The 26,115-nt window shown below is 45.2% G+C and overlaps 1 protein-coding gene across 2 annotated transcripts in view; it reads left to right on the top strand.

The window, feature by feature from the left end:
- The window catches only part of LOC308329572 (signal-induced proliferation-associated 1-like protein 1), a 103,439-nt gene that overhangs the window by 33,493 nt on the left and 43,831 nt on the right, over window positions 1-26,115 (top strand). For both annotated transcript variants that reach the window (XM_080783947.1, XM_080783948.1), the window contains exons 2-11: window positions 5,389-5,768; window positions 6,211-6,815; window positions 8,691-8,948; window positions 10,132-10,447; window positions 11,410-11,619; window positions 12,569-12,699; window positions 18,348-18,536; window positions 18,728-18,902; window positions 21,565-21,668; window positions 22,991-23,148. In XM_080783947.1, the coding sequence (XP_080640073.1) occupies window positions 5,621-5,768; window positions 6,211-6,815; window positions 8,691-8,948; window positions 10,132-10,447; window positions 11,410-11,619; window positions 12,569-12,699; window positions 18,348-18,536; window positions 18,728-18,902; window positions 21,565-21,668; window positions 22,991-23,148 (2,294 nt within the window). In that variant the 5' untranslated portion in view covers window positions 5,389-5,620. The remainder of the gene's footprint in view (window positions 1-5,388; window positions 5,769-6,210; window positions 6,816-8,690; window positions 8,949-10,131; window positions 10,448-11,409; window positions 11,620-12,568; window positions 12,700-18,347; window positions 18,537-18,727; window positions 18,903-21,564; window positions 21,669-22,990; window positions 23,149-26,115) is intronic.

Here is a 26,115-nt window from a genome sequence, read left to right as displayed (position 1 = left end):
CTCACCTGCCAGTGAGGAGCCCCCACCGGGAGGACATAGACTCATAGAGCATTCGTCTCCTGCCGACCAGTGGACCTGTGCCGCCGTCCCAGCCTGACTCTCAACGCCCTCTCCCCGGCCAGGCTTCCCTCCCCACAGCACATGCCAGTTGTGTATGTGTAGAGTAGACGCTCGACAAAGCCGTATATGCACCACGGAAAATGAGTTCAGGGCAGTTGGATACACAGTGTAATCGCACATAATACGAATCACAGCAAGCATGTTTTGTTCTGCTTGTCTCACGACAGAGGACACTCAATCTATTGTAAAAGGTACGGAAGCTCAGCCACAACAACTGCAGGAGTACAAGCCTTTGTTCTAGCCTTGTCTGACATCTGCGTGTTAGTGATGTTGTGTGGTCAGTCATGGCACGCGGTACCATGAAGCACTGTATACTTCCTTACTCGTGATGTCTGATGTGGTCGGTCATGGCACGGTACCATGAACTACTATATTATAATGTACCGGGGCTTATGTTTCCTCTCATTCCATCTGTTCACGTCCGTTTGATTTCTCCGCTGGAGCTTGTAATCACTCTTGGCATGTGAAAAAGATTAAAAGCAAAGCTAGGGCTGAGCGTTGTGACTTCAGATGTACGTATCACATCATTATTTCAAACGTTTGATTGTGTAGAAAAAGGCTGACGCACACCTCGAAAGGTGCGTAGGATAATCAAAAGGGAGAACAAAGAAAGAATAGGACCCACACGCTGTCAGGAAAAACATGTTTTGACGTTTGGGTCGTTAGGACTCCTGAAGAAGGTCTAACGACCGAAACATCGAAATAAAGAGCAACATTTTATTTTAAAGTTCCTGACAGTGTGGGTGTCCTATACAGTCCTATTTAGGGTTAATATTCAGAGATACTTTTGATTATAAAACCAAAAAGTGAAAATAGCAGATCACAACGTGGGCGTGTTGTGAGCTTATAGATTGGCTATTTTTGGCACACCACCACTGTGTACAACAAAGTGGTTAATCAAACTACTTCCTTACAAGTAACAGGGCTTATGTTTCCTCTCAAAAAGAGTTAGGATAAAAGGCTCTCTGGTTAACTTAATATAGTTGCTGTTGGGTGGAAAGCTCATATGTCCAGTTTGTTTATTTTCAGCTTGTAGCTCGGCTATTATTGCTACTTTTGTGAGAAACTACTGTATGGTTATGAGGAATAATGGAGATGGAAGGTTTCTGCCCGACAGCAATGACTCAGCGGTGTAGTTTTTTTGCAGGTAAATGAATCTGCCTTCGGTGTGGATGGATGTCTGCTAATCCCCGCTCTGCGTGTGTGTGTGTGTGTGTCTGTCTGTGTGTGTGTGTGTGTGTGTGTGTGTGTGTGTGTGTGAGTGTGTGTGTGAGTGTGAAGCTGTCTAACTGTGCGACTGGTTGGTGGCTGACTGTGTGTGTGACTGTGCTGCCAGGGCTCCGTCACAGCGCTGACAGCCACTGGCTAATGTGATCACAGTCAGCCACGGCCTGGCAACGCTGAGAAAGTAACTAAGTATATTTATTCAAGTGAACGTACTTAGTTGAGTATGGACACTTTTATACATCACAGCCAGGGCCAGAACATGTTGCTTCTTACTCCACCACGCCACACGGTGGATTTAGTATCCCATTTGTAGATTTAGATTTGCAAAACACACATCATGCCCTATTTTTCATAGCAATTCGGAAACTACTTTTACAGTTTATTTTTACTTAACACATATCATTGCTGTCGGGCAGAAACCTCCTATCTCCATAGCTTTTAGTGTTTTTTTGTTGCTTGATAATAATAATGAATTTTATTTATAGTGCACTTATTAATCACACCATTATCAAAGAAACTGAAACATTTAAAACATGATGGCATAAAGCCTAGAGGTAAAAAGGCCAATCGATCAGGTGAGCATGGACGGCCTTCAACAGTTCAGGGGCGACTGAGAAGGCCCGGTCGCTCATGGTATGTAGGTTCTAGGTTGGACCGAGAAGGCCCGGTCGCTCATGGTATGTAGGTTCTAGGTTGGACCGAGAAGGCCCGGTCGCTCATGGTATGTAGGTTCTAGGTTGGACCGAGAAGGCCCGGTCGCTCATGGTATGTAGGTTCTAGGTTGGACCGAGAAGGCCCGGTCGCTCATGGTATGTAGGTTCTAGGTTGGACCGAGAAGGCCCGGTCGCTCATGGTATGTAGGTTCTAGGTTGGACCGAGAAGGCCCGGTCGCTCATGGTATGTAGGTTCTAGGTTGGACCGAGAAGGCCCGGTCGCTCATGGTATGTAGGTTCTAGGTTGGACCGAGAAGGCCCGGTCGCTCATGGTATGTAGGTTCTAGGTTGGACCGAGAAGGCCCGGTCGCTCATGGTATGTAGTAGGTTCTAGGTTGGACCGAGAAGGCCCGGTCGCTCATGGTATGTAGGTTCTAGGTTGGACCGAGAAGGCCCGGTCGCTCATGGTATGTAGGTTCTAGGTTGGACCGAGAAGGCCCGGTCGCTCATGGTATGTAGGTTCTAGGTTGGACCGAGAAGGCCCGGTCGCTCATGGTATGTAGGTTCTAGGTTGGACCGAGAAGGCCCGGTCGCTCATGGTATGTAGGTTCTAGGTTGGACCGAGAAGGCCCGGTCGCTCATGGTATGTTGGTTCTAGGTTGGACCGAGAAGGCCCGGTCGCTCATGGTATGTTGGTTCTAGGTTGGACCGAGAAGGCCCGGTCGCTCATGGTATGTAGGTTCTAGGTTGGACCGAGAAGGCCCGGTCGCTCATGGTATGTAGGTTCTAGGTTGGACCGAGAAGGCCCGGTCGCTCATGGTATGTAGTATAGGTTCTAGGTTGGACCGAGAAGGCCCGGTCGCTCATGGTATGTAGGTTCTAGGTTGGACCGAGAAGGCCCGGTCGCTCATGGTATGTAGGTTCTAGGTTGGACCGAGAAGGCCCGGTCGCTCATGGTATGTAGGTTCTAGGTTGGACCGAGAAGGCCCGGTCGCTCATGGTATGTAGGTTCTAGGTTGGACTTGTTCTTTTTTAGGAGGTTAGTGTTTGAAGAGCGGAGTTTTCGAGTCGAAACCCATCAAAGCTTTACTTCTGCTACTTTGGAATTTGAATCCCTAAAAGTTTTGGACATATAAGGTTTCCACACGACCCAAAATGTTTGTGCTTTCACTCAAGTCAAAGTTTGAATACAGGATTTTTTTTTAATTTTTTTTAACTTTTACGTTTAACAGAGTATTTCTACATTGTGTGGCATTGCTACTTTTACTTAAAAGTTAATGTACCAAAAATCTGAGTAGATCTTCCAGCGCTTGAGCTTTGACAGCCAGTGGCTAATGTGATCACAGCTACAGAGCCAAGGCTGACTGACTGAGAAAGAAGCCTTAATCTCCCACTGTGTCTCCTCTGCCAAATTGGCCCGATCTGCCAGGCAGAGACACATCACCCACTTCTCGGGCAACTTTCAAAGGCCTCCCCGGCTTTTTGATGTCCCCGCTGTCGGGTGGAAACCTTGCATGTCCAAAAACCTATATTTTTCAAATGTGTAAAGAAAAAAAGAAGGAAGGAAAAAAAAGAAACTGTCTTCCAATGGATCCAATATATCGTAGTTGCACAAACAATAAGCTAAAATGCGATGCACACACAGATCCGACACACCCAAGGTCCGACATGCGGAAATCACTTCCGACATTGCGTTGGTCCGACATGCGTGGCGCCGTGCTTGCGGTTAGGGTTAAGTTAGGGTTTCCCATCTACTTTTTTCTACACAAAAAGTAGATGGGAGTTTTCTGCCTGACAAAAACAATATATAAGAATATATGAAATATGAACATACAAGGTTTCAGCAACGATGCACTGTTTGCTCTCGTTCTTTTCCCCTCCCTTTGCTGACGTGCAGCTCGGGACGTTTGATCCAGTAAACCGCATCTTGGTGTTTGGATCCGTCCCTCCCTCCCCCTCGTCAGCGATCCAGTCGCGCGCGAGGCGACGTCTGATGGGTCACAAGCCCAGAGTTAGCTTGGCGATGGCACGAAACCCCAGAGCTCTCTGCCAACGAGAAGAGGACGGAGATTCATTGATAGATCCAAACCTCGTGATTTCCTCTCTTGTCATCCCCATTTGGGCTATTACGTCATGACACAACAAGTCCCCTGAATAGGTTCATTAAATTCACTTCATTCAGCAAAATCCACTTAGCAGATGTTTTGACTCAGTGGGGAATTGGCAGTGATTAGAGGCAAAGGTATCGTTGTTGTGAGGGTTAAGGGGGAAATTAAGTTTAAGCATCATGTTCCCCCTTGATGCTTATGCTGAAATTGGTTTGAAAAGCAGCAGGCAGCCTTATCTGAAATTGATCATGTCAGTGACATTTCACTGAGACGGAGGAAGTCATCAGGGAAAAACACCCACAGCCGTCACAGTTCTGTTCTGCAGGCAGGTTGGTGGGGATCCAGAACAGTGATTCTCAACCCATTTCCTTTCAAGAAACCAACGCACAGTTTGATAATAATTATGCATTAGGCCATGGACCACTTTTTGATAGCATTTTTCTCTGAGATCCCATTTCTACAATTTAGAATCCTCAGTGTTAATTTAACTGAGAGACTGACTACGAATCAAACCCGAGATGAACCAACTTGCCTCGAGTGTACAGACCAGTAAGGGACCCCTGATGGTCCCCTGGACCCAATATTGAGAAGCAGTGCTCAAAAAAGTCCTACTAATATATGTCACGCATATAGTGCAATCCTATATTAATGACTTGCCCAAAATAGGGGTTGATCATTAATACATTTTATGAAATGATTGAATATACAGTATTTATATATATATTTTTTTACAATTGATTAGTTGTATTAACTGTAGCACCCCTAGAGAGCAGACTTGATTGTTTACCTCTGGGAATGAAAGAGAGAGTTGTAAATTAGACTTGTGGAGATAGTAACAGGGCACTTACTTAAGCCTAATGTATACTTTGTTGCACTGTGGTGTTGCGTGCCGTAAATAGCAGACCTACAAGCTCACAATGCTGCCATGTGAGACACTGTGGTGCGACGGAGCATACATTAGGAGGCTGTAAGTGTCAGGTAGCCGGCTTGGAATGACACAAAGGCTTTTTTCTCTCCAACTGCTAGATTATTGAAGACTGTCTGTTTGTTCTGGGTTTACCGTCCGTTTCCACACTTTGTCTTATCTAATCAGGGAAAGTTGAGTACCTGTAGAACAGTGGTTCCCACACTTTCTTATGTCTCCCCCCCCCCCCCCCCCAATCATAGAAACCACAAAATTGTGATAATCACACCAACATTTTGGGGAACACTGCTTTATTTAGAACATTGTTGAGTTTGACTTTTCTAAGTCAAGAGTTTGTCTCTTTTGCTTTTCCAAGGTTTTTATCACGTTTCCACCAAACGTAGCGGCAGCAGCATCATGCAAGCTTGAAGACTGAAGAGGTGGTCTCTCACCGACCGACCGCGGCCCCCTCCTCCTCCTCCTCCGCACCCTGTTTCCCCTGACGGTCCGGCTGCTCATGAAACTCAGGGAACGGCGTCCCACCACCCCGGAGGCGGCCATGCTGCCCGCCTGCTGAGCGCCTGTAGCCGCTGGCAGTGGTGCCCTCCATGACCAGTCTGAAGCACCACCTGCCCATGGAGCGCACGGTCGGCGGGTCGGTCCCCGCCACCGACGAGTTCTACACCAGCCGCCACCTCCGCATCGTCAACGGCGGGGCAGGGGTTCCCGACAATGTCCATCCCTCTGGGACTCCAGGTTAGAGCACTGGGTCCCAAACACTGGGTCGGGACCCGTTTGTGGGTCACGGACACATTGTTATGGGTGCCCTTATTTTTTGTTTCCTAAATTTGGTTTATAATTATACATTTTTCAAAAAGCATTCCCAAAGAAGCTAATGTTTACATGATTTAAACCACAATCCAATGTTTTTTTTTCAGTAACTTCATAAAAGAAAAATCTAAGAAGTTAAGAATTAGAACAAATATTTAAGAAGTATAGTGAAAATAGCCGATCTACAAGCTCACAATGCGGCACGATGTGCAATTATTTTGCATGAACGTCATACTCGTTTACATGTTGAAAAATGCATGTTATAAGCGTGTAGCTCAGCTATTTCTGCTATTTTTGGAAAATATCAAATAAAAGATGTTAAATATGTAGATTTTGTTAAGTTATTTGTCATATATCTGACACACAGGAGTCCCTAAAATGGGGGTGCGGGCACGTGTGGCCGACTGGCCCCCGAGGAAGGACTTTGGAGGGGCCTTGTGGCATCCCAAGCTGGATCCCGAGGCCTCGGCGGGGCCCGCCGTTGGACCGGGCCACGTGAAGCTGGGCAACATGCTCAGTCCCCAGGACTCGTCCATGCTGCGCAACATCCACAACACGCTGAGGAACAGAACCCAGGCCCAGTTCAACAACTACAGCCCCGACAGCCGCTACCTGGCGCCCGGCTGCGGGGACTACCACCGGGGCCCCGCGCACAAGAACCCGCGGCAGCGCCGCATTCGCCAGCGGAGCAACAGCGACATGACCCTCTGCGAGCTGGAGGGCAGCGGCGGGGACAGCGGCGAGGACTGGCCGGGCTCCGCGTCGGGGGGGACCAAGTGGTCCCCGCTGCACCGCGAGTACGGCAGCACGTCCTCCATCGACCAGCACGGCGCCGGCGTGCACGGAGAGAGCTTCTTCGAGATGCTGAAGGGCTACCAGGGGGAGCAGGTGGACCAGAGGAGCCCGGCGCCCGAGAGGCTGGAGGAGCTGCTCAATGTCGCCGGGACCAAACAAGCCACCGTCGATGTGCAGGTACAGTTAGTACATACAGTACATCCATGTGCAGGTACATGTCACAGTTAGTACATACAGTACATCAATGTGCAGGTACATGTCACAGTTAGTACATACAGTACATCGATGTGCAGGTACATGTCACAGTTAGTACATACAGTACATCGATGTGCAGGTACATGTCACAGTTAGTACATACAGTACATCAATGTGCAGGTACATGTCACAGTTAGTACATACAGTACATCGATGTGCAGGTACATGTCACAGTTAGTACATACAGTACATCGATGTGCAGGTACATGTCACATTGTCACAGTTAGTACATACAGTACATCGATGTGCAGGTACATGTCACAGTTAGTACATACAGTACATCGATGTGCAGGTACATGTCACAGTTAGTACATACAGTACATCAATGTGCAGGTACATGTCACAGTTAGTACATACAGTACATGGATGTGCAGGTACATGTCACAGTTAGTACATACAGTACATCGATGTGCAGGTACATGTCACAGATAGTACATACAGTACATCGATGTGCAGGTACATGTCACAGTTAGTACATACAGTACATCGATGTGCAGGTACATGTCACAGTTAGTACATACAGTACATGGATGTGCAGGTACATGTCACAGTTAGTACATACAGTACATCGATGTGCAGGTACATGTCACAGTTAGTACATACAGTACATCGATGTGCAGGTACATGTCACAGTTAGTACATACAGTACATCAATGTGCAGGTACATGTCACAGTTAGTACATACAGTACACCGATGTGCAGGTACAGTTAGTACATACAGTACATCGATGTGCAGGTACCTGTCACAGTTAGTACATACAGTACATCGATGTGCAGGTACATGTCACAGTTAGTACATACAGTACATCAATGTGCAGGTACATGTCACAGTTAGTACATACAGTACATCGATGTGCAGGTACATGTCACAGTTAGTACATACAGTACATCGATGTGCAGGTACATGTCACAGTTAGTACATACAGTACATCGATGTGCAGGTACATGTCACAGTTAGTACATACAATACATCAATGTGCAGGTACATGTCACAGTTAGTACATACAGTACATCGATGTGCAGGTACAGTTAGTACATACAGTACATCGATGTGCAGGTACATGTCACAGTTAGTACATACAGTACATCGATGTGCAGGTACCTGTCACAGTTAGTACATACAGTACATCAATGTGCAGGTACATGTCACAGTTGGTACATACTAAGTACATAAGAAAGGATCCTCTGCCCCCCCCACCTCAACCCCCACCCTCCCTGACTCCTGTTGTTGTGTCTTCAGACTATGGGCCGTGTTCGTTTCCACTGAACCCGCCATGATAACGCAGGACTTTGAGGCAACGTGACCTTGGGGAGATATGCCAGGAACACACTTACACAAACACATGGGAAATTAACTAGCAGCTAGGTATCTTTTTTTCCTCCCCCCCGCGCAGCCCATCCCTTCGATGGCTTGTGTAGGAAGAGAGCTTTTTTTGTGCCTGGCCCAAGCCCCCGCCACCCCCACCCCAGAAACGTGCCGAGTATTATCATCTTGAAATGTGATGTGATGACTTCTTACCCCCCCCCCCCCCCCCCCCCCCCTCTATGTTTTCTTTTTCTTTTTATATATGCCATTAGTAAATTAATGGATCTTTTTTGGCCAGAAATTAGAGTACCTTATTTATTTTGATTATTGTCATTTGCTGAGGTTGTCATTATGTGCAACAGTGCAACAGTTGTCTACAAAGGCTGAAAGTCAAACGTTCAATGCCAAAAAAAGTATTTGTTTATAGCCCAATCATTTGTGGGACAATTTAATCTTCAACAACAAACCAATGTCGCCCTATTTATTGGCAGGAGGACGTACCCGACGGGCAGCCTCCCCCGAAGGCCAAAGAGCGGGAGAAGCCCAAGAGGCGGTCGAAATCGGAGACGGGGGGCGAGTCTATCTTCCGGAAGCTTCGGCACGTCCGCGGCGAGTCGGACTCTCCCAGGGCGGGGTCCGACGCCGAGGACGGCCGCTCGGAGGAGGCGTGCCCCCCGCTCAAGGCCTGGATATGCCAGAAAGGATTCTCGCACTACGACGTGCAGAGCATGGTATTCGACCTCAATGAGGTTGGTTTGTGTTTGTTTGTTTGGTCATACCGTTGCTGTCGTCGGGCAGAAACCTCTTATCTCCATGTCCCATTAAGACCAGTGGGAGTTGGGAAGTAATATTTTGAGTAAATTTTAACTTTTACCTAAATCAGCTCTTCATTACACTTGGCCACCTCTGGTAACATGCTGTTACATATAGGCCATCATTTAAGCAAGGTGAAGGTTTGTGAAATGTTCTAAAAGAATAGTATGGGAGATTTGAGAATTAGCTACAGACTGCCTGGACGCATTTTAGTTAAGCGGCCTAGATTGACCACAGGTATCCTGTGGTGTCTGAACTCGCTGTAATTAACCACAAGTCACACTGCAGATGGAGTGGGAGAAACATTCCATGCAATGTTCCCTGCCTGAAACTGACCCTAAATCGGAGTAAATGTTGTTGTAAAATACAATTGGTATTAAATGTAATTCGGAGTCGCATTTAAAAAGTATATTGTCTATATAAGTCCAAAATCTGTTACTCTTCAAGATTCAAATCCAAAAGCAGCCAAAGTAGCAGATCTACAAGCTCAGCTTGAGCTTGTAGATCTGCTACTTTTGAGGCAAGTAGTAGGATGTTAATTCATGAAAAAAAACACAATAAGTTAACATCGAGATGGGAGGTTTCTGGCCGACTTAACCCATTTAGACCTGAGGACGCGTTATAGCTTTAAGGTGATTAGAGCCGTGCTACGAACTTGTAGGTCTGCTATTTTTTTTTAATCTTGAAAACGTGTCGCACATCTTTAAATATATATTCTTTCAGACGTTAACTCAAATCTTTGCTTCTGGGGGGTCCCTGGAACAATATATTTTCAGATGGGGGTCGACGGCCAAATACAGATAATTTGTCTGGGCATGAAAAACTTGAGAACCACTGACATAGAAACATAGGGTTTTTCAGAAAGGCATTTGTAGAATCGTCCTCAGGTCTAAACCCTGGTTATATCCCATCCTTGCAGGTCATCCAGTCTAAACCCTGGTTATATCCCATCCCTGCAGGTCATCCAGTCTAAACCCTGGTTATATCCCATCCCTGCAGGTCATCCAGTCTAAACCCTGGTTATATCCCATCCCTGCAGGTCATCCAGTCTAAACCCTGGTTATATCCCATCCCTGCAGGTCATCCAGTCTAAACCCTGGTTATATCCCATCCCTGCAGGTCATCCAGTCGCGGCAGACGGCGGCCGGCAGGAAGAAGAACACCATCACGGGGGCGTCTGCCGCTGCCGAGGCCTCGGCCACGTCCACGCTCTCGTCCACCCACAGCCTGCCCTACAGCTCCCCCGGTGGCAGCCAGGAGGAGCTGAACGCCAGGGACAGCCCCGGGCCGGAGGGCGGCGGCGAGGAGCAGAGCAACGAGATCCTGCTCAGCTGCCCCTGCTTCCGCAACGAGATCGGCGCCGACGGCACCACGGGCAGGCAGCGCATCGGGGGAGGCGGGGCCGGGGGGCCCTCCAGGCTGGCGGCCTCTGGCGGTAGGCCCCATAGCCATTAATACGTGATTGGTTTTTTTTGCATGATCGTCAGAATAGTTTTTTTCCTTATGAATACATTATGTAAGATCAGCTTTTCAAAAATCTTACAAGCTCGTAGCTGTTTTTTTGGTATGAATCTTTTAAATGCATGGCCTGTTTTGGCCATAGTAAGAGTGGAAAAGCATTCATGTTAAAAATGTAAAAAGCCAGGTGCAGGGCACACTGGGTCAATGTGGGTCATGCTCCAAAGTCCAAAACATTGCTGCTAGGTGCTTATAAAGGCGGACTCTAGTTTTCACTGTTTTGGTCCTAGTACATTATTTAAGTTGGTTATTATTGGTACAGGTCATTGTCATTGTAAGTCATTTCTTTGTATTATGTTATTTGTCATGTCTGCCCTGTGCAGTTTTTGTTGACAAAGCTTAAATAAATAGAACATTTTTGATTCATTATCTTCCAAAGTTCTATCCTCTCTGTCGGGTGGAAACCTCATATGTCTGAAACTGTTACTTTTCACGATTCAAATTCCAAAGTATCAAAAGTAACAGATCTCGCGTGGCGTTTTGACCTTGTAAATCTGCTACTTTCGACGCTTATTTGTGAGGCTGTAGTATGATCAAGTAGGGCGTTAATTTAGGGAACAAAAAAAAAAAAAACACAAAGGGGCGCCCGCTAGCCTAGCGTTCCAGGCGCTTGCCACATATAGGCCAGCGCGTCGTGTGTTCGAGTCCCGTTCATGACGACCTTTGCTGCATGTCTCTCCCCGTCTCTCTCCGTTCCTCTTTCCTGTCTATCTTCACTTGAACCTATCAATAAAGGCAGAAAAGCCAAAAACAAATCTTAAAAAAAAATGCACAAAATAAACACACACAATCCAATCATTCATTGCGATGAATTTGTACTGCAATTGATTGTCAATACTAAAGTTTCATGACGGCGACTGTCTTGACAACCCTCTCCAGGGAGCGGGAGTTCGGGCAGCCTGAGTTCGATGGAAGGCGGGAGCACGTACGAGTCGACGTCGGCCGGCTCCCACTGCACCAACGCCGGGGTGGCGGTGCTGGAGGGCCCCAAGGAGGGCCCCAGCACGCTCAGCGACAAGGCCAAGCACTACATCGTGGAGCACGTGGACCTGGGGGCCTACTACTACCGCAAGTTCTTCTACCTGAGGGGTAAGAGCACCGTAGGCCTGTCACAATTATGTAGGCATATTGTCTGTATGTCTTGAGTACGCACAGCTGCAATACCGCTGGTTGACCAAAAGGGGCACTGTTGATGCAGTTTATGGCTGCTCCAACAGTAGTGGCAACATTAAAAAAACAAAACAACTGAATGTCAAAATATCTACCGCAGTGGCTGAGACCAGAGCCATATACAGTAGTAATGGTTGAGACAAAGCAGTGAAAGGTCCTGAAAGATACATAACGTCAGTCTTACCCAATACCCAATCTTTCTGTTTTAGGGACACAAGGCTGCTGTACTTTATACCTCATACTAAGCATTAAAGTATGAGGTATGAGCCACTTTTCCATTCACTGTAGTAGAAGGAGGTGTGGGGAAACCGCGAATATGTCGTCTCCGCCTACAGGAAATATGTTGCCTGCGATCATGAGACCCATTTCTGAATCAGTCTATAGGTCTATGTATGTCTGTCATTTCAGGCAGCACACACACGTTTGAGAAGAACCTCTGGCATTTGTGGAATCGACCTCATAGGTCTTTATCTTTAACCCATTGAGACCTGAGACCAGTCGAAAACTGTCATGATTTAGAAGACATTGAATGTCTTCTAATCTAAATCATGACAGTTTTCTGAAAAACCTATGTTTCTATGTCAGTGATTCTACTATTTCATATCAAGGACCCCAAAAATTATATGTAATTGGCCAGGGACACCCCAGAAGCAAACATATGAATTAAAAACGTTTGCTGTGAAATAATATATATTGAAAGATTTGCACATATATAGAAGATATATGAGCTTGTAGATACTGCTATATTTAAACAGCTAAAGTTTAAAATAATGGTTTAGGTGATTAAAAGCTAAAGGCGACACAGACGCGTTCCAGGCCTTAATGGGTTTTGAATGGGTCTTAATGACGTCTCCTCCGTCTCTCCCAGAACACTGGAACTACTTTGGGGTGGACGAGGCTCTGGGTCCGGTGGCGGTCAGCCTCCGCAGGGAGAAGCTGGAGGAGGACAAGGACCACGGACAGCAATACAACTACAGACTCATCTTCAGGACCAGTGAGGTGAGCCCCCCTGATCACCTACTAGTACAGTACCAGATGAACCCCCCTGATCACCTACTAGTACAGTACCAGATGAACCCCCCTGATCACCTACTAGTACAGTACCAGTGAACCCCCCTGATCACCTACTAGTACAGTACCAGATGAACCCCCTGATCACCTACTAGTACAGTACCAGGTGAACCCCCCTGATCACCTACTAGTACAGTACCAGTGAACCCCCCTGATCACCTACTAGTATAGTACCAGATGAACCCCCTGATCACCTACTAGTACAGTACCAGGTGAACCCCCTGATCACCTACTAGTACAGTACCAGGTGAGCCCCCCTGATCACCTACTAGTACAGTACCAGGTGAGCCCCCCTGATCACCTACTAGTACAGTACCAGGTGAACCCCCCTGATCACCTACTAGTACAGTACCAATGAGCCCCCCTGATCACCTACTAGTACAGTACCAGGTGAGCCCCCCTGATCACCTACTAGTACAGTACCAGATGAACCCCCTGATCACCTACTAGTACAGTACCAGGTGAGCCCCCCTGATCACCTACTAGTACAGTACCGTGTGAACCCCCCTGATCACCTAGTACAGTACCCACTACCCAGTGGTGGAAAGTAACTTGCGTACAATTGTGAGGTATTTGTACTTTACTTGAGTATTTTCAGTTTCCAAATACTTTTACGTCTACTCCACTACATCTCAGAGGCAAATATTTTACTTTTACTCCACTATATTTATTTGAGAACTTGAGTTACTAGTTTCGTGGTACATTTTGATGTACAATGCGTCAAAACAAATTTGTGTAAGTTGCTTACTCCATTAATAATTTGCCCTATGTCCGAACACAAATTGGTCTAAGTCACTTAATCCTCTTATGTTACATAAGTGACAGACAGAGTTATTTGTATGTCTATAGTCTTGCTATAAACCATTTCGGTGAAATGATTAAGAAATACCATATTGTTTGTTTTAGTTCTGTCTCCCCTTACGGAGCTATGCATGTGGCTGGGTGGGTGGCTGGGTGGGTGGGTATGAGCACGGAAATAGCATGGTTGTTTTTCACCACCTGTGCGCAACCTACAGTAACACACACACAAACACATAATGCACATATTAACTGTATACATAGTATATGATGATTTTGGGTGTGACAGTACAGTAGAGGGTACAGTAGAGGGACCCCCACACGGTAACTCTGTCATTTCTCAACCGTTTCGGACGTGGGGCGGCTCGCCGGAATCGGCCCGGCCCCCTGGGCGCATTTCTGGGGGTCTGGATGTTCCGGGGACCCCCCCAGGGACCCCCAGATGGTAACTCTCTCATGTATCTACCGTTTCGGATGTGGGGCGGCTCGCCGGAACCAAGCCGGCACCCTGGCTGTGGTCCTGTGGGTCTGGAACTTCCAGGGACCCCCACACGGAGTTGCACCACTCACTTCTGTAAAAAACCAAAAAGAAAGAAATTAAAGTGCTAATACCACAATGTCATGAAACTGAGAAAACAGCCAGCGAACAATAAATGTCCTTTTCACATAGTTTTATTTACTCTCTCCATGGACAGAACATGGTGAACTGTCCGTGGAGAGGTAAATAAAACTATACTAGGACATTTATTGTGTTCTTCTGGCTGTTTTCTCAGTTTCATGATATTGTTGAGCCGTGCACCTTGAGACTTTTATTGAATGTGAGTGTTGCGGGCGTTTTGCTTTGCGGTACTTTCTCTTAGTAATACCATGGTATAAATATACTCTCTGACGAGTAATACTGTAGACCTGTTTTTTTTACATGAGTGAAAGGGGAAAAAAAGCATATAATAGTAAAATATTACTGATGACGATGTGGCAGAGAAAATGATTTGCATACACAGCGCCCCCACCACATCAGGACATTGTGGTACTGCAGCTAAAAGTGGTTTAGAAGCCAGACAGAAATGACATGACTTATATGGACGGAGTGGTGATTTAGGCTCAAACCATTAGAAATATGTTTGAGGGACATAACCGATATAATAAAATCAGACCCGTCTGAAGTGGTACTGTACTGTACTGTACTGTACTGTACTGTACTGTACTGTACTGTACTGTACTGTACTGTACTGTACTGTACTGTACTGTACTGTACTGTACTGTACTGTACTGTACTGTACTGTACTGTACTGTACTGTACTGTACTGTACTGCACTGTACAGACACAGAGACATACACACATTGCTGCGTGTAGGAGTGGTTAGCACCACTCAAAAAAAGCCTAATGATGATGCCGCTGATAGGCGGGCTTCTGAAGTGTCCACAGCCCTCCTATGAGACACAGACCGCGTAGAAAAGAATTGTCCCAGTTTACCATGAGCATTAGTGAGGACCACGTAAATTATGTTGAAAATGGTCGAAGTTGTCCTTTAAGAACAATACTTGAGTAAATGTACTTAGTTACTTCCCACTGCTGTTCCTGCCCACACACACACACACCAGCTACAACAAACCTTCCCTATCCGCCCACAGCCATTTAAACGTGCAGTGGGATTAATTCTCTGCTCACAACCACGTCATTAGTCTGAAGAAGCCTGTGCCAGTGGGCCGATGTGGTGTTCATTATCGTTTCGTTTTGAATACGCGAGGACAGACAGAAATAGTGAGGTATAGCATTTGAGAAGAGATGTCTTATTTTCACTTTCACACCCCAGCATCCTTCCTTATTGTGGCCAGAAATAGCCGATCGTGGTGAGCTTGTAGATCGTCTATTTCTGGCAAAGAGAGAGACATGAGGTCTGTTTCAGTAATAAATAAATAATAGGTTAAAATGTCGTGTACTCTTGGAATACAGTGAATCCGTGGCTATTCTGAGGCAGGTTGTCTGGAGGTGTGTGTGTGTGTGTGTGTGTGTGTGTGTGTGTGTGTGTGTGTGTGTGTGTGTGTGTGTGTGTGCCGCTGAAGTATCATCAGTGATGATAAAAATTAACGTCGTACGTGATGATTCATCACGTACGTTAATTTTACGAACAAAACACCAAAAGAATATGGAGATAGGAGGTTTCTGCCCGCCAGCTGAAGTTATGCAAGCAGCCCCGAGGCTCCTGGGCTGTCTCACCACATCAGCACTGTGTGAATACACTTCATCCCTCAGCCTCCCAGGCAACCGTCACTGACACACACAACCTCACAGCTCACTTCTGCGTCCCTTTGGAAGTAGCTCGTCATCCTGATTCTGTTGCCATTTTGCCATGGCTGTTTATTAGGTCGTCAGGCAGAAACCTCTTATCTCCGTATTTTAACTTTGTGTTGTCACTCAGAAGCCTCAAAAGAAGCTGATCTGTAAGCTCGAAGCGAAGTGACATACGTTTTGAGTTTGCCGATCTGCTACTGTTGATGTTTTTTAATCCTGAAAAGTAACAGTTTTGGTCGTGGACATATGAGGCTTCCACACCGACACAGACGATTTGGTGTAGGTTTTGTGCGTCCTTGAGGTTTGTTTGTTCTAACAAATGTCAACCACATTAACCCCGTCGTCGTTATTTTTGGGCAAGATTTGATCTAGTCTCTAGTATGCTGCACTGAGCCAGTAGAGCTAGTGGAGCTGGCCGTTTGAAGTATTAAACACTGCTCTACTGTAGACCGTAGTGCCCCATATGTGTGCAATTTAGCTTCTCTGGTGTGACTATTGTCATGCCAAACCCCCCTGTGCCAAGTGTGGTGTGGATTGGAGCAACAGTGCGGTGCCTCCACAACGTGTGGCCCCGGGGGGCCCCCTGGCAGCAGTACACTGGGTTACACAATGTGGCCCCCGGTGCGACTATTGTCCTGCCAGACCCCTGAACAGTGTTTGTTCCCAGTTTGGTGTGGATTGAAGCCCCCGCGGCTGCCACGGGGTCTGGATGTTATATTTTGTCTCTTGTCGGGCAAAAAACGTATGTTTTTCCGTAAATTAACGCCAATGCCAGACTACAGCGTCACACAAAAGTATCAAAAGCGGCAGATCTACAAGCTTGAAACGCGACACGAACCGACATGAAGTCGATCTGCTTCTTTTGATGTTTTTGAATTTGAACTCTGCAAAGTAGCAGTTTTGGACATATGAGGTTTCCACCCCCTATACTTATAGAGACGAGTTGTGAAGTCGACACAACGTCAACCCACAATCTATGGAATTTTAATATAGGATACATTATTCTAACCCCGACCCCCAGAAATAGCAGAATTGTAAGTTCACATTCACAACAAGCAACGCATTGTGAGCTTGTAGTTGTAGATGTAGATCAGATATTTTTTGCTCTTTGTCGCTGTATGGCAAATTATACAGGGCTTAAGTGGTTAAGTTGGACTGTGTGTGTGTGTGTGTGTGTGTGTGTGTGTGTGTGTTTGTGTGTGTGTGTTTTAACCTCCGCACTTCAGACCAAAGTCCCCCATCAGCCCCCCAACACACACACACACACACACACACACACACACACACACACACACACACACCCCAGACCTGGAGAACACAGCTCCATTGTCAGAGGCTCGCCCACCCGGGGCCGGCAGGAGAGAAAGTGTGCGTCCGTTCCAGCTGCATATGATAGCCTAGTGATTGAGTTGACTCCCTGAAAGCATGCACAATGCACACCCTGTGTGTGTGTGTGTGTGTGTGTGTGTGTTTGTGTGTGTGTGCGTGTGCAACACCCCCACCTACCCTCAGTGGTGGAAAGTAACTAAGTACATTTACTTCTTTTGAGGTATATTTTCTGTACTTTAGTATTTTATTTTTATATTGTTTATACTTCATCTACTTATCAGAGGCAAATATTGTTCTTTTTACTACGCTACAATTATTAGAGAATTTTCTAAATCTATTAACCTAATAACTTTGCCGATTTAGATTGTAATTTGTTTTACAAAACACATACCTTAACCACTTACTATTAGAGAATAGTGGAGCTTGTAGATCTGCTATGTACGAAACATTGACACATTTTGGAAGGGAAAAAACTGAATGGAAATGGAACATTCTGCACACTGAGTTGTTATTACTTTTGGTCCTAATTTTGATGACAATACTTTTACGATTTTGAATACAAGCTTTTTACTTGCAACAGAGTATTTCTATATTGTGGTATTGCAACAGAGTATTTCTATATTGTGGTATTGCTGCAAAAGTAAAAATCTATATCTCTGCTGTCGGAAAGAAACGTTCCAAGTCCAAAACCTTTTTTCTTTCTGGAAATGAAAAAACAATACATTTTTCAGAAAATGAAGAAAACCTTATTTATTTATTTGTCAGTTTTGTCAGTTACTTGCATGTGTCATTATATTATTATTATTTATTTACATAAATCTTCTCTTCTGGGGGTCCCTGACGCAATACATTTTCAGATGAGTGTCCGGAGCCTAATACATACAGTACAGTATCAATTTGGGGCATCCTTGGCACAAAAAAGTTAGAAGGGTTATTTACTGGGTTGAGGGCAAAAACTAGAAGATGGAATTACTCTTTAAAAAAACCCACTTGTTTTTCTGTTTCTCGTCTAGTCCTGACATGTTTCACCCTCTCTTATCGGCGTGTTTCATCTCCAAGACAGTTCAAAGGCTAGCAGAGATTCCTGAGGCACATTCTTTCTCCTCTCACTTCTTTTTGTTGTTTTGTTGTTTTTTCTTTGTCTCCATGCGTGCAGCTGACCACGCTCCGAGGGTCCGTCCTGGAGGACTGTGTGCCCTCCACGGCTAAGCACGGGACCACCCGGGGACTGCCCGTCAAGGAGGTGTTGGAGTACCTGCTCCCAGAGCTGGATGTGTCCTGTCTCAGACTGGCCCTCAACACGCCCAAGGTCACAGAGCAGCTGATGAAACTGGATGAACAAGGGGTATAGAACATTTCAAATGCATTTCTGTCCAAATAAAATCAACTGTAGATTTAGTCTAAAACCAGACTAACACTAAAACATTTCATATGACTAAAATATGACTCAAACTAAATGAAATGTTATTCAAAAGACTGACTAAAACTAAATCAAAATTTTGCTGTCAAAATCAACACTTCTGTGCGTGTGCGTAGCTGAGCTTCCAGGTGAAGGTGGGGGTGATGTACTGCAGAGCGGGACAGAGCACCGAGGAGGAGATGTACAACAACGAGAATGCGGGCCCCGCCCTGGAGGACTTCCTCCAGCTGCTGGGGGACAAAGTGCGACTAAAGGGTTTCACCAAGTACCGCGCCCAGCTGGACACCAAGAGTAATTAGACACACACACAAACACACACACACACACACACACACACACACACACACACACACACGCACATACTGTATACACATATAGGAGAAGCTTCGTATTGTCAAATCTTTTGTGAAATGATTCCACATTGGAAAGGGGGATACCACTCATTTCCAACATTGAACTATATCATTAATATAACTTAGTTATGTGGAACTTAGTTGTGTGGAAATAATAAAAAAAATACGCGAGGCCCCCCCCCCCTTTCGGTTTAGCCTAGAACTGGAGGTCTAGAACTTGGGGTCATGTGATTATTATTTTTTTTAATTCCCAAGGGAGGACGTCTTAACGCCCGTGGCACCCATTGCAAAGACGTCCATAAGACGTCCCTGGTCCCTGGCACTTAAACAGTTAACTAATTTATCTGGGAATCCAAATGGGGACCCTGGCGACCCAGATTGTTATAATCTTTGCAGAAAATAGCCGATTTATTTTCTGTGAAAGCTTTCCCCACTATACGGATGCTCAGCTTTAAGTGGTTATAGGGTGACTTTACCATGGCACACTAAGAAGACAGTGAAACGTGACAGCCAGCTGAGCCTTTACATGTTACGTCATATTGATGCAGTCGGGCAGAAACCTCTTTTCTCCATATTTAAACTTGTTGTGTTTTCCCAGTAAATTAAAGCCCTATACTTGATCATTCTACAAATCTACAGCGTCACACAAAAGCATTGTAGCCTTAAAATATGACAGCCTTCAAGCTTGTAGATCTGCTACTTTTTTACCGTTTTTGAATTTGAATCCTGAGAAGTAACAGAGGTTTCCACCCGACAGAGAAGATGCATAATTTGCCCTTTACGCTACTTTCCTTAATCCCATAAAGCACTTGACTTAATTTGCAGCATTGGGCCCAGCCTGCCACGTTCACTTGGGCCTTGCAAGATTTCTGTCTAATATTTCCTTTAACCCATTCTGACCGGGAACCCCTTTTGGTGTTAGCATCATGTTATGCTTTAGCTATTGAAAAATAGCAGATCTACAAGCTCGTAGCGCGCCACCGAGTGGCGCGATACGAGCTTGTAGGTCTGCTATTTTTTGAAAAATCGAAGAACGACTGACATTTTTAGAATCTGATCTCAGGTCAGAATGGGTTCATCAGACCAGTGTGTGTGTCCAGTGGAAACCTCGTATGAATCTGATCTCAGGTCAGAATGGGTTAACCTCGTCCTGTATTGCTGCTGTCGGTGTCCAAAAGTGATACTTCTCACAAAATGGAGGGGAAAAAAAATCTATGATCCAATGAATCCAATTTAGGCACAAGCTCTTGTAAATAGTTTTCATTGCTACAATGTTGGCTTATAGAACTAGCCGATGTGCAGTAGCCTACGTCCCATCGTGGTGTGTTGTGAGCTATTTTCACTTCATTCTTTATTTTTTACAATTGTTCTTTAATCATAATCGAGGCAACCCTATGGAATAACTGCGATATTAATTTGAAGGCATGTCGCCCAGCCCTAGAAGCAAATACTTCTGGTTATTTTAGGCTGTGTTGGTTGTCCACACACAAGGTTCAAGGTTCAATGTTAGCTTTATTGTCCCTTGCGGGAAATTGGTTTGCAGCCAGATCATAGTAAAAAATACACACAACAACAACATTCAATACACAAACCCAAATGAAAGCTAACATATCAGTTTGCTTGGATGTTTTGCAAAGCGTGCCGTGGTATATAATTTGCGGTTCATGGTATTGTAGTCCAGCCGCCCGCATGGCCTGGAACTATAAGATGTAAATACTTTGGCTCAGACTAGTGACACAACGGGTTTCCACCCTGCACGGCTGCCATGTGGGCCAAAGGTCTCCGTTTACAGGCTGCGTGATGGAAATCAATGGCGTTGTCGTCGCGTGCGTTACTGCTTTAGCGCCATTTCATAAGGGCTGACATGGATCCACAGCACACTGTCTTTAGTCTTATGGTTGTTTGGGTTAGGAGGAAACTGCATCCTGTACCAAGAAAGATGAGGCGGTCTAATAATAAGCGCGTGGCCTCCCTGTCCAATCTTTAGCTATATGGATAGTAAATTACTATACACAGCGATGTGCAGTCTGCGAATGAAGCTGCACAAATCATAAGTGTTCTATTTCACTTGTCTACGGACATTTATGCGAGTAACATTTTGAGCAGCTCAAAAGCGTCCACGGCCATCTGACCACTTAATTAAGTGGTCAATGCTTGGTCAATGCTACATTTTAATGATCAATCAATTGAGTGTGTTCCGGCTGGGATCAATGTAAGGTAGTAACAGTAACATGGACAGTAACATTATGCCTGTCTGTATATATTGTCAGATACTTGCATGAGAGGGGGAGAGGGTGTGGAGTTGGCTGCTTTAGCAGACCATTTGCGGGTCCAACGGAGTTAGCTGGTTTTGTCAAAAGCACTTTTTAATACAATAATTCAATAGTACACTTGAAATGGCGCATTCTGTATAGTGAGTACGTTCTACTTTTGATACTTTAAGTACATTTTGATACCAAAAATGTACTTTTACTTGTAGCGGAGTAGTTCTGCATTGCAGTATTGGTACTTTTTACTTAAGTGAAACAATGGAGTCCTTTCTCCACCACTGGCGGCTATTCTAACGTTGTGTCGCTATATCTTACCTCCCCTCCCTGCAGCTGATTCGACAGGCACCCACTCCCTGTACACGGCATACAAGGACTACGAGATCATGTTCCACGTGTCCACACTTCTACCCTACACGCCCAACAACAAGCAGCAGGTAACCTGATTAATAGCTCTGTGTGGAATAACCAACATAGATATGTGTGGCATGCCAGGAATTGAAAGACTGATGTGTTTTGTTTTGGTTTCGGCCTGCGGTGTGCCAACAGCAACACGTGACTAAAGATTAAAAGCCTTTTAACCCGTTAAAAGTGGGAAAGCATCTGTGTAGTTTTTAGGTTTGAGCTATATTTATATCTCGTCTGTGTCGGCCAGAAACCTCATATAAACCTCATATATTCAAAGTAGCAAAAGTAGCAGATTGACAAGCTCGATTTCGAGCTTGCGGATCTGCTACTGTTGATGCTTTTGTGTGACGTCGTAGTACAGTATGATCAAGTAACGCATTCATTAACCCATTCTGACCTGAGATCAGATTCATACGAGGTTTCCACTGGGACACACACTGGTCTGATGAACCCATTCTGACCTGAGATCAGATTCTAAAAATGTCAGTCGTTCTTCGATTTTTCAAAAATAGCAGACCTACAAGCTCGTATCGCGCCACTCGGTGGCGCGATATGAGCTTGTAGATCTGCTATTTTTCAATAGGTAAAGCATAACATGATGCTAACACCAAAATGGGTGCCCGGTCAGAATGGGTTATAAAAGTTACAATAAGGAGATAAGAGGTTTCTGCCTAATGACAACATATGGCATGCCAGGAAATGAAATAGCGATGTGTTTGGTTTCGGGTGCCAGCCATGTGCCAACAGCAACACAAGACTATAGATTAAGTCATTTAAAGGAATCTCTGATATGAGATGTGGCCGACGGGGAAAATGTGTGACTGAATGCAACGTTCATGACACGTCATTTTGTGGCTTTAGCTGTCATATTTTATTGTCAGTGGCGTCCATTTGTCAGAACATTGTCAGTGGCGTCCATTTGGGTCCTAAGGGACCAGGGGTCCTAAGGGACGGTTTATGGGTCCGTAACTCTGGGAGTGTACACAATGTTTAACTCTGGGAGTGTACACAATGTTTAACTCTGGGAGTGTACACAATGTTTTGTACTTTCCTTGAGTTAAATCAACCCGTTAAAACCCGGGAAAGCATCTGTGTCATTTTAGATTTCTTTAGCTATTCAAAAATAGCAGATATACAAGCTCACAGCGCGTCACTTTGTGCCCCCGCTATTTCTGAAATGTTTTAGAAATCTTGAAAGTGTGAGAACTACCTATTTAGAAGGCATTTGTAGAATCAGCCTCGGGTCTTAAATCATCAGGGTTAAACCCTATCAAACTGGGGGTCCTTGAAGTGAAGAAGGTTAAGAATGACAACGTTAACACAAGCTTCCATTGCGTTGTCACCCATCCAGCTGCTGAGGAAGCGTCACATTGGGAACGACATCGTGACCATCGTGTTCCAGGAGCCCGGCGCTCACCCCTTCACCCCCAAGACCATCCGCTCCCACTTCCAGCACGTCTTCATCATCGTGCGCGTGCACAACCCCTGCTCCGACACCACGTGCTACAGGTCAGTCAGATAGAGGGAACTATTCATTTCGATGGAAGTTGCTCAGTGGCGTTTTGAAGCACCCGGAAGAACCGTCTACTTCCCCATTTGGACACCAACAGTTGGTGTCCAAATGGAAAGGAAAATGAAGGAAAAAAAACGACTGTACTATAGTATACTGTACTGTACAAGCCCTCCTCCCTGGCCTGTGTGTGTGTGTGTGTGTGTGTGTGTGTGTGTGTGTGTGAAGCTCAACAGCACTACTTTGTCATCTGTTGGTACCCTAAACATACATAGGGACACACATTGCTGTGCATTGGAGTGGCTGCACCACTCAAAAAAAAAAGAAAAAATCATCAAGAGCACCTCTTTTGGGCACGTCATTATAGGCAAAAAGGTGAAAATTTATACAAATAGCCGATCTGCAAGCTCACAACACAACTTCTTTAAATATAAAAAACATGATTGTCGATTATTTGATTAATCAAAAACATAATCGATACACTAATCAATGAGAAAATAATTGATAATTGCAGCACTATTGAGAAGCAGGCAAGTGTTGGAGGAAACAAATAACCAGCATGCTCAGATACACTTTGGGTAACTTTTTAACAAGCCAATGCAAAGAGATTTATCTAATATTTAGTAGTTTGAAAGTGCAAGAGTGACATGGAGGTTAACGTTCGTCTGCCAGTTATGAATACTTAAGAGCACCGTCTGACACCAAGGACACTCATTACAATATAAATGCAAAATGCACTTCAGCTGCTTCTGTGGGTTGCAGAACAATGGGTCTCTTCTTCTAAAGTGTATCTGCCCCGTCGCTGGCATGCTGCTCCGTTCAGCTGGTTCAACCACATGCAGGTAGAAAGCATTAACCACATGAACCCTATTTATAGCGTCCCTGTTCTTGGGCAAAACGAGTTGCTTTGTGACTTGTGGATCGGCAGCTTTTCGCAGAAGAGATTTGGAGTTGATCGAAAAGGTCTACAGTTTATAACATTCGAAGGATCAGACCCTTCTTTACCCGGGAGTATATGCCCAGATCTCTATCCATGTCTCAGTCATCTCAACGTTTGACTGCTGCAGTAACTTTAAAATGTGGTATTGCAGCGCTGGCCCAAACACATGAACGCGCTGGTCCGTTGACTATCATTGCGTACGTTCATGATGACACGCGAACGCTGTTTCATGCGTGAACGCGTGCAATGATAGTCAACAGCCAGCGAGCGTTGATGTGTTTGGGCCAATCAATCCCAGAATGCACTCTGTTCCTACCCGGAAGGAGGAGTGAAATCGCCTCATGCGCTTTAGAGCAACTTAACCCATTTTGGGCGGGAACCCCTTTTGGTGTTAGCATTATGTTATGCTTTAGCTATTGGAAAATAGCAGATCTACAAGCTCATAGCGCACCACCGAGTGGCACGCTACGAGCTTGTAGATCTGCTATTTTTGAAAAATCAAAGAACGACTGACATAGAAACGTAGCTTTTTCAGAAAACTGTCAGGATGTAGAAGACATTTTAAAAAATGGGTTAATGCAAGTGGATGGGAGGAGAAATCCGGTGCCGTCTCTATTAATATATATACTCTAAGCTTCAAACAGCCAATATATTGGTGTCTCCTGTCTTCTCCGCTCCCTTCCTTGGCTCCTGGCGGCTGCCCACACCGAGTACAAAACACTGATGTTGGCAACCAAAGGCATGGCACCACCCCATACCTTCAAGGCCTTATCCAACCCTACAACCACTCCCGTTTCACTCAGATCAGCTCACAGAGGAAAGCTGACTGAACCTAGCCTAATCCACCTCGAACAAGGACTCCATACTCTTCTCCCCCTTTGGCTCCCTGACAGTATAAACTTCCAATTGCAGTCAGAACTGAGCCTCCAGACTCCATCTCACCCGCTAGCTGTTACCTTTTCATGACACCTTTTCTTTCGATTGATGCTAGTAGTCACTAAACCAAGATATTACGGCTACAATGCAGACATGTCTTCGTTCTCGTGTTTTGGTTTCTTGATCTGTTTTCTCAACCACAAATGTTGTGAATTAGACATCATGTTATTTAGATAGATGCTAGGTTCGTTATTTAGTGCCACTGATTGATGAACCCATTTTGGGTGGGAAACCCCTTCTGGTGTTGGCATTATGTTATGCTTTAGCAAAAGAAATAGCAAAAGCTCGAAACGTGTCGCTTGTGGATCTGCTGCTTTGGATGCTTCTGTGTGGCGCTGTAATCTCGTAATATGACCAATTTATGGAAAAAGCTCAAAACGTTAGAATATGAGGATGTTTCTGCCTGACAACAGCGATTATAGTCTATAGATGCCTTGCATTTACTGCAAGGCGTCATGGGTCATTAGACTACATAAGAGCCTATTGAGAGTGTGTGTGTGTGTGTGTGTGTGTGTGTGTGTGTGTGTGTGTGTGTGTGTGTGTGTGTGCATGTGCGCGTGTGTGCACGTTTGAATGTGCATTTGTTTGATTATGGTGGACCAGTAGAGATCAGCCCTGCAGCGGCTGTCTTAACCCATTCTGACCTGATTCATACGAGGTTTCCACTGGACACACACTGGTCTGATGAACCCATTCTGACCTGAGATCAGATTTAAAAAAATGTCAGTCGTTCTTCGATTTTTCAAAAATAGCAGACCTACAAGCTCGTAGCGCGCCACTCGGTGGCGCGATATGAGCTTGTAGATCTGCTATTTTTCAATAGGTAAAGCATAACATGATGCTAACACCAAAATGGGTGCCCGGTCAGAATGGGTTAACTGATAGCAATTCATTGCATTCTAGACCTCACTTACCAACCAACCACACGCATTCGCTTCTAGTCATTTTTACTAGTTGACTAGTTGCCTAGTTTACTAGTCGACTAGTTGTTTAACTACCTATTATGTAAAATAAATATTTGTACATTCAAAAACTGTGTACATTGGTGACTATAACTATAATCTACCTGATCTTGAGGCCTACAAAATCG

Source organism: Protomyctophum bolini (genome assembly GCF_963924005.1).
Source record: "Protomyctophum bolini genome assembly, chromosome: 15".
Lineage (NCBI taxonomy): Eukaryota > Metazoa > Chordata > Actinopteri > Myctophiformes > Myctophidae > Protomyctophum > Protomyctophum bolini.
The sequence above is the reverse complement of the archived record's forward strand: the minus strand, read 5'-3'. Positions and strand labels throughout refer to the sequence as shown.